Source organism: Amblyomma maculatum, chromosome 4 (assembly GCF_055883805.1).
Source record: "Amblyomma maculatum isolate TAMU_Amacu chromosome 4, ASM5588380v1, whole genome shotgun sequence".
Lineage (NCBI taxonomy): Eukaryota > Metazoa > Arthropoda > Arachnida > Ixodida > Ixodidae > Amblyomma > Amblyomma maculatum.
The window spans coordinates 10451242-10460429 of NC_139347.1; the positions used below are offsets into that span (position 1 = coordinate 10451242).

General features: G+C 49.7%; 1 protein-coding gene across 1 annotated transcript; it reads right to left on the minus strand.

The window, feature by feature from the left end:
• Positions 1-1734: 1734 nt before the first annotated feature.
• On the minus strand, positions 1735-5326 carry LOC146190285 (neprilysin-1-like). Its single transcript, XM_084599761.1, has 2 exons — positions 4943-5326; positions 1735-3582 (listed from the first exon to the last, which is right to left on the minus strand). Exons 1-2 carry the CDS (start codon positions 5324-5326, stop codon positions 1735-1737), a joined length of 2232 nt encoding a protein of 743 aa, XP_084455887.1.
• Positions 5327-9188: the final 3862 nt, after the last annotated feature.

Genomic DNA, 9188 nt, shown 5'->3' on the forward strand with positions numbered 1-9188 from the left:
GCTCTGGTTCCTTACGGAAAATAGTTTACATGAGTTTCTATAAAATGCCTTATGGTAATCTTGCGTAATATATATATATATATATATATATATATATATATATATATATATATATATATATATATATATATATATATATATATATATATATATATGCAGGGTTATGGCTATGCATATTTCTTTACTATACTGACGGCCGAGAACTCGTTCTGTTGCGTTCTCCGGAAAGCCAGAGACTTAAAGGAAACGTTGGGAGAAGCGCATCGTCGAGTAACTTTCAATTCTGAATCCACAGCGAAGCTTGTTTTGAGTATTTTGTATACGTTGCTGTTCCATATTACATCAAAATAATGTTTTATAACCATTCCTAATCTTTGCGCTGTGTTTTGGCTGTAGGGGTATTAAAGGGGGGAAGGGAGCAGGGGGGGGGGACGCTGCGGTGAAACATCGCTTCCCCTAATGCAGAACCCTGCGCACGCCTATGCCTGCAAGACATTGACACTTCCTTTCCAGCTGGAGCTCCATGAGGCGGCGTATGGAGCCCTGGACTGAGGCCTCCACTCAGGAAAATAAGGAAATATACAATAAAGTTTTTCCTCCTCCTTCTCCTTTGTTACTTCCATAGTCGGTCTAGTGCTTAGCGTCTGTGTTGGCAAGCTGCGGGGCAAGGCCGTTGTGTACGTGTAGCGCATTGACCCACTATGTGATCGCGCTCGTTCTCCAGAAAATCCGGTGTCGGTGTTGTGTAATTCATTATGAACGAAAAATTGCACGTACGTACGCGCACACACACACACACACACACACACACACACACACACACACACACACACACACACACACACACACACACACACACACACACACACACACACACACACACACACACACACACACACACACACACACATATATATATATATATATATATATATATATATATATATATATATATATATATATACTGATATTTCTTTTGAAATATTCTGTCCAGGAGCAAGCCGCGCGCAAGGCACCCAGGTCGAAACACTTCGTTCGGTACCAGTCCGGGTCGGATTCAGGTCTGTAGCATGAGCCCGGGCCGAGCTCGGGCTCAAAATCGGGCCTCTAGCCTAGCTGCAGCGGCGGAGTGAAGGGCAAGAAAATGTAAACCAGCCGGATTGGCTCGCAACGTCTTCGCAGGCGTAATCTGTTTCTTGTTCGGGTAAAACGCGGAGGCCGTTTCCTATCGCCCATATCTCTAGCTACATACGCGAATCGAAAATTTTAGGTGATTCGATATATAACACTATATTTTCCTTCCCTCGGCGGGCCCCCTTTCATTGCCTTTAAGTGCCCCTCAAATTTTGCGCTAATGCTGCCACTGTTATAAGCATAGCTAAGATGTCTCCAGTAAGTGTTTCATACATATTTCTGAAGGCTTACAAAAACGGTTCTACTTTAGACCTCCTGTCGTTTTCACATCACGAACGTAAACCACATAGGCCTTCTCGTCCCTTGTATCTACCAAATGAATCTTTGATGACATTTTTAAATATAGTGGGCAGACTACGCCCCACTTTAGTTTTTAATTATCAGAACACTGCAATGAAAGCGCTGAAAGAGCTACGTTAAACCATAGTTGAGTAACTTATAAACAAATATATGCTAATTAAGTATTACTAGTTAGGAAAAAAGATGTATACTATGCGATGCAGATCCTGACAATGAATTGCAGTGGCACTTTTTATTCCTCTACCATATGGCGCACTTGTTTCTCGCGTACATGAGGTCTCCCGGTTTGCAGCTGAAAGCCTTGGAAAAGTCTGGCATGTTTATCAGTGGCACATTGCAGCGGTATTCGTGCGCTGCCAGCATGTCCTCCCGGCTGTTCTCCCTCAGCAGCCGCAGATTGAGGTTCGCACAGTAGAGCATACCCCGATTGAGGAAGAACAGCTGCTCTGGCGTGTAGTTCAGGCCTGCCAGAGCCTCGTCGTAGCGATCGCCTCCGAGGTTCTTCACTAGGAGCCGATAGGCGCGTAGGCTTGCTCGCAGGCCCTCTGTGTCTGCCGCTAACTGCAGACGGCTCCATGTGTCGTTATGAGCCGCCATTCCGGGCACGCGGGCGCTCGCAGACTCCCACTGATCATTGTAGCAAGCCATGCCCCGTTGCAATTCCTCGCGGAATTCGGAAGAGCACCAGTGGTCTTCGTTGCCGGATTCATCGTAGTTACATCCCTCGCTGTCAAACGCGCCGAGCACCTGACGCGCCACCATGGTTCCCAAAGCGCCGTAGTTGAGTGCAACGGGGCCTCCGTATGCATACAAAGGCACGGACAGCACGGCAGGGTGCACGATGAGCCGATTTTCGTCCGCGTAGTAACGGACACCCACCTGAGACACTCGGTAGTGGTACGTCTGGTCGTCCTGGTGCCGGTCTCGGAGACCTCTGCGCAGTCTGGAGCTCTTGGCCTCCTTGACGCGCAGCCACGTGGCCAAGTAGTGCTCGCTCAGGTCCGGAAGCTCGGAGTCCAAACCCCGTGCGACCGAGCTGTTGCGCATCCACTGCGGGAAAGCAATAAGGCCGCGCATCTTCTTCAGCTTGGTTAGTGCTTTGGACTTCGTCCTCTCGTCCATCCAGCGCACTCGACGCACGGTCTCTGTGGTTACCCACAGCACATGGTCGACGATAGCCTTGACGTCAAACTTGGGCTTTTCTGCTGAGGCGCCGTGCTGCTGCACGTACAGCGCGCTGAACGCGGTGGGCATCAGTTCTTCCGCCTCTCGCATGCAGACGCGCCAGAGGTTGAGCTCGGCCGGAGCCACGCTGTCTTGCGTGGGTTGCACTTGTCGCTCCAGTAGGAACTGAGCCTTCCTGATTGACAGCGCCGCTTTGGGGCCGAGTTGTTGGAAAAGCATCCACCCGAGGTAGTACAGGAGACTCTGTGCCAGCTCAGGCTTTCGGATCAGCCTTGCCGTCGCGACCACGTGGTCTGGGTGCTCGAGAATGAGCTGCTCATGAGGAGGAAGGTGGTGTCCGGCCGAAAGCTGAGCGTTGACTGCGTCTAACCAGAGGGTGCCTTCATCCACGAATGTCATGGCCTCTAGCTCCTTGAAACTCAGAACCCGCCTGAATTCGAGGCTCCTTTTACGGGCTGTCTTGCGCACGTTGTTGGCCTGATCGCGGAGGTACTTCTCACAGAGAACCACTGCAGACTCGATTTTATCGGCCTGTTCAGGATCACCAAGGATGTCTCCAGCGAGAGACGCAATCTTGCGGATAGCAGCTTTCTTCTGCAACGCCTGACCTTTGTCCAATATCGTGCCACGGTCGATGGCTATGAGAAGCCTGGCTCGGTCGAAAGGGCTCGGTTTGACGGTGACGTAGATCAGGGTGGGAATGTCCCATTGCAGAGAGAGCTTCACCATAGTCATGAGAACGTCCAAGGAGCGGATCCTTGTCACCTGAGGCCACTCTAGACCGATAAAGCCGAAAAACTCCTTGAGAACACGAATGCCGTCTGGATCGTTCTTCTCCACGCGCACGCACGACTGGTAGACGTAAGCGAGTCTCTGGAAGGCGTCTTGACCTCGAGCTGGAACCTGAAAAGTTTTCGGTCATTATTTCAGACCCAGGTTGTTCGTGTGCTGTGTGATGACAGTGTGCGTTAAAAAATCTCAGGCGGTTGAATCATCCGTGGCCCTCAAGTACGGTATCTGCCATAGCCCGAGTTGATACATAAATTAAACATGAACTAGCTGCTATTCTTAAAATATCGCATATGAAAATAGTGTGGTTCACCAGCACACATACTGAAAGTACCATGCCAGAAAACAGCATCAAAAGTCTACGCTGCTAACATCAGCAGGACACTTCCTTAAAATGATTAACCATGATCTCTCACAGCTTCAAGAACATTATTCAAACATGCAAAGAACTATTGTTATGTTAGCGAACGAGTTTTGTTTGAGTCTTCTAGACTGGTCAAACGTTAGCTGATCATCACTGCTAGGCTGCCTTGCAAAACTGTGCTGTATGAACCTGAGAAAAAAAAAGAATTAAAAGCTAAGATCTAGGTTGCAATTATTTTCATCACCTCTATTTTCCATATTATTGCGTGCTGTCCTAATCTAAAAGAGCTATGAGTATACGCCGTGAATTGATTTCGTTTGATTTTAACTACCAGGGGCCACGGGCTCCTCACAGCGCACGGCAATTTAATACATGAGTTATCTTCCATGTCTTCTCCATTGAAGTGCTACTACCTCTGCGGCCGGGCTCAAACCAGAGAGCTTGTATCGAATAGCCGAACGCCTAAGGCATTGATCGAGTCATTGCGAAGTCCTGACACGTAAACAAATCGCTCGAGTCTGTGAAAACTCCAAGCAATCTCAAAAAGCAGAGCTACAGTGCTCCTCCACGATTCCAGCAAGAGCGAAGCCACAAGCTTCTTGTTGAAAATGTGTGGAGAAAGGGGGAGCGCCCCAGACGAGTCCGAGTGTCGTATGACAAATTCCAACGTCTTTGAAGTTTGAACCGCCATGCGTATATGGTCCGTAGAAGCTCAGCCTGGGACAAGGAGCACGCGTGATGTATCATTTTTACGCGCATACGTTTCATCTGTGCGCGGGGTCATTTCGTCCAAATGACCAAGCCTATACCTGTGTATAGATGAGAGTCTTCTGGGCCAGCGCCCTGGTGCAAGCACTAGCACGACTCCCGTAGAAGCGAATATCAGGCTACGCACGTGCTTCTTGTTGCAATGTGCGGAGACGGATGAAACACCATAGGTGAGCACGAGTGTCGTATGACAAACTTCAACGTGTGTGGACTCCCACGCGTATATATGGTCCGTAACAGCTCAGCCTGTGGTAAGGAGCACTCGTGATGCAATGTATATTTTTACGCGCATACATCTCAGCTGTGCACCGGGTCGTTTCGTCCAAATGTCTCAGCACGTACCTGAGTAGAGATGAGAGCTTTCTTCTGGGCCGCGGCCACTTCATCGGCGAGCTCGCGGAGCACGAGGCGACGTAGCTCATTATCGCGCGCTGGATGCGTCTTTATCCAGCCGTCGCATACAAACCGGTAGAAGTTCTGGCAAGGCGCGATGCGCGGGTTGACGCTCGACGAGATGGCCTGGGCCAGAGCTGTGCACTCGGCCGACTTGCAGGCCGGGTGCGCCTTCACGTACTCTACATGCGCCGAGTGGGGCCCGATGGCTATGAATGCGGAGATGAGGAAGCTGGCCAGCATCACGGCCGCCACGACGACGCGCGGCCGGTTCAGGTCACACGTCAGCTCGTGCAGCCGCTCCAGCCGGTTTCCGGGCGCCAGTGGATACATGCTGCTGTCTCGATGCCCTCAAAGATGGGGTTACGCCACGCTAACGACTCGACTTGTAGCGGTGCTCGGAGGGAAGGCTGCACGCGCTGTTCTGGTCGAATATGCGAAGTGCTTCTTCTGTGACCTTACTATGCCGCCATTGTTGTTGTAGACTCAGCAGGCGATGGCGAAGATATCACCTTCTTCTTCCTTCCCGAAGCTGCTTCATAGATCTCTACAATAAGTGGCAGGTTGTTGTTGATAACCTCTTTTGGAGTGACAAATGTATGCTCACGGTGGGAGATTGGCCTCGGCGCATTCCTGCGAACGAATTTGCTGTCTTCTCTTCCTCCTTGGTCTGGATGTCACTGGAAAAACTTGGCATCGAACCTTCGTTTACCACATTAGGCAACCTCAAATACATACCAGGAGTAAGGTTGAGACGATAAAACAGAATATGAATATATTTTTTCCACCACCCCATCATCATTATCAACATCGTCGTAGTAGTCCACCTGATAAAAAAGGGAAGCCTCAGTACCAATCAAACCCAATCCAATCGTCACATCCTCTAATAAAGATATTCCAAGTTTTAAATTATTTCAGCCGCATGGAGGATTTCATTTTCTGGCTTTCCATTCTGCACAGTGAGGATATGGGACATTACACGAAGATCTATTATATATGGCGAGGCGGAGTAGGTAAAGTTGCAAGCTGCTAACAATATCCACTGCATGCCATTCTGACACCAGACGCCCGATAAAGCCATTGATCCATTACATGTACCGTCCGACAACATTCCGGCAGTGACCGCAGAGCACTGCTGATGCATCAGCCATGGTGACAACCCTCTTTTCTTTTAGTCGATATTTATTGCCTCAGGGCATCAGTAGGGTATGAGATGAAGGATGAATAAATGATTAAATGAATGGAAAAAAGTTGGCTGATTTTATGAAGTCCAGAAGTGAGCGATGATGAGGTCCCTGCGTCCAAGTGATGTATGAGGTAGGATTGGTTGCTGAAAGGCCAGCTATGCTCAGGTGCCGGATTCGTGTTGGCTTGAGTGCTGGGCAGTCCCACAGCAAGTGGTGGATGTCGGCCTCGACATCTTCGTTGTTACAGATCGGGCATCCTGGGCGAGGATATAAGTGTTGGAAGTATGACCACGTCAGTTACAGCTGGTGTAAGGGCAACACCGACCCGGATCCTCCTAAGCGCAACCTCCTCTGCACGGGCGAGACCTCGGGGAAGGGATATCGCACACGGAGGGATAAGTGCACGTGTGCGGCGCCGGAGGTGCTCCTTTCTTGACAAAAGGAGGGTAGCGTTGTTGACTTCGAGAAGCCGTGGGATTTATGCGTCTTGGTTCACGAGGCGGGTTGCAAAATCAGCTTGACTTTGGGAAGGCGACAGGTCCCGTGGGACCCACTCAATGCGTATTGATTGTGGGATGCGCGCCGCAAGCTGGTGGATGTCCTGGCAAATTTTAGGGCTGCGGCTGACACGTCGGAGCAAACGTACTGCTTGCAGTGCGTCAGTGGGGATGACAACGTGGGCATAAGGGAGCATGGTTATAGAAGTCACGGAGCAGAGTGCCTCCTGAACTGCCACAAGCTCAGCGCAGAAAGATGTAAGTGGTTCCGAAAGCTGAAACGTAGTTGTCTGATTCAGGCTAGGTCTCCGTGGACAGTAGATTGCCGTTTTGGCGTCACAGCCTTGCAGGCTTCCATCTACGTACGCTACTATGGAATCTTGAGGCAGGTGAGTATCTTGCTCTTCAAACTTCTGGCGTAGCAACGATGCCGAGTTGGCAGACGTCGATCTGCGGATGTCAGTTGGCTTGTTGTCTCCTAACTGTATAAATTTCCAGGGGGCGCAGGTGGCTGAAGAATAATGTGTGACATTGCATAAGCCCTCAGTGCTTGCGTGGAATGTGACAAAGTGGCCTTGAGTCTGCGAGCATCACGGCGCTGCTGCACCAGTTCATCGATGGTGTTGAGCTGCGCATTCTCCTGTAAAGCTGCGGCCGGTGTGATTCGTGGAAGGCATGTTATGGTCCTCAAGGCTTGTCGATTTACGGCTTCAAGGCGATCCCATTGTGCCCTTATACGATGCTGGAACTGGGCCTGATAAACAATACGTGGCTGCAGAACCGCCCTCACTAACTGGCGTGCAACAGACGAGCCAGCGCCACCCGTTTTAGGTGCAATGCTTATTGCTTGCTTTTTTGCCTGAGAAAGCCAAGCAGTCGCTGATCCTGATTGGTGAACTGTTAAGCCCAGAATTTTCAGGCTCGAACTTTCTTGTATTGGGTGCCTGATAGAGAGAGACGAATTGGATTTGAGGTAAGTTTACGGCGTTCCCAGCGGTTGGCGACTGAAGTGTATGAAGTTTTACACACAGAAAGTTGAAAGCCAATGGAGGATGCGTAATCAGAGGTTACGTATAATGCTGTCTGAAGGGCGGCCTCTTGAGTGAGAAGGTCATGGTGAGTGCTCCATACCGTGATATCATCTGCGTATTGCAAAAACTTGATTTCAGGGATATCATGTAAGCGCCACGCCAATGGGATGAAATATTGAACAACGTCGGAGACAATACTGATCCCTGGGGCACGCCACGTAGTGAAACGAATGAACCAACAGTGTCACCGCTGAGGCGTATTGTAAATTTTCTTCCGTCCAAAAATGATGCGACAAAAGTGCGTACTATCGGAGGGAGATGAAGCATGTCAATGGCATTCAGGATTGCAGCATGACTGATGTTGTCATATGCCTTTTCAACGTCCATTGCTAATATGGTACGTACATTGCGGCTGCGGGTAGATGATAGAACTGCTGATGCCAAGACAGCCAACCTGTCCTCTGTACCTATGTATGGACGAAATCCAATTTGAGCAGGGTGATAAAAACTGTGCTGTTCAAGCCACCAAGAAAGTCGTGTGGCTAGCATTTTCTCTGCGAGCTTGCAAAACGTTGATGTTAAGGAGATAGCAAGCCACACTTTGTTTATGGTGTCTAATAGTTGAGGAAGTGCAGCAGTACAGAGGTTCTTGTAAACCTCATACGGAATTTTGTCCAGGCCGGGCGCTGTTTTCCGTTTCGCATCGTCAATTGCAGCCAGCAGAGCGCACATCGAAAAAGGGCTCGCAATCCCATCTGCGTCGGCAGCAGATGGTAGTTTCCATGCGTCTGCAGGGATACCTGCCAAATTAAGATTTACAGCTGAAGGAGGCAGTATATCGTATTTTGGGAAAAATTTTCGAGCAGCTTCTTTGACGAAATCGCCCGGCGACAGATTAGCCGCAAAGCAATCCTCTTGTTACGTTGACATGTTCGTCATAGAGTTATTCTAATCAGCGACCATTCCTGAGAAATAGCGGTGAGCTATTGCGCGACATGTATTTGGTTTATTTACATTGTTCGAATAAATAGAAGGATTAGAAGAGTTCTCAAGAGGGGGAATTTATGGAACGAAGACAAAGAGAGGTGGGAAGACGTACGGGCACTGGGAGCCCATCGTTCATCCCCCAACGAGGCGGTGCAGGGTGATGTTGGCTGTTCTTCTTTCGAGGCCCGGTAGACAGTAGCCAAGATTAGTTTTGAAATGCGTTCGTGGACTCTGGGGGCGGACCGCTGGGTTCATCGAGTACAACGATGCCTTTTGTATTACAGAGTATGCACACGCTGGAAGAGGAGGGTACGTGAACTGAGTGCAAAGCATGAGGAACCACTGCCAACCGTGACAAACACTAAAGACACCTGCTGGACTACTTCGAAGGTGCGTGAACACATGGCAGCGGCGGAGACCAGGCGGTGGCGAACTGGTGCAGCGGCCAAGACGGCTCTTGGTATGTACTCAACGCACAAAAGGGACATCACTC

What these genes read in the sequence shown, in the direction of transcription:
- LOC146190285 (XM_084599761.1), bottom strand. Translation starts at nt 5,326, where the DNA reads ATGTATCCACTGGCGCCCGGAAACCGGCTGGAGCGGCTGCACGAGCTG. An exon ending in AAGCTCTCATCTCTACTCAG is followed by an intron (nt 3,583 to 4,942) that starts GTACGTGCTGAG and finishes AAAACTTTTCAG; the next exon opens with GTTCCAGCTCGAGGTCAAGA.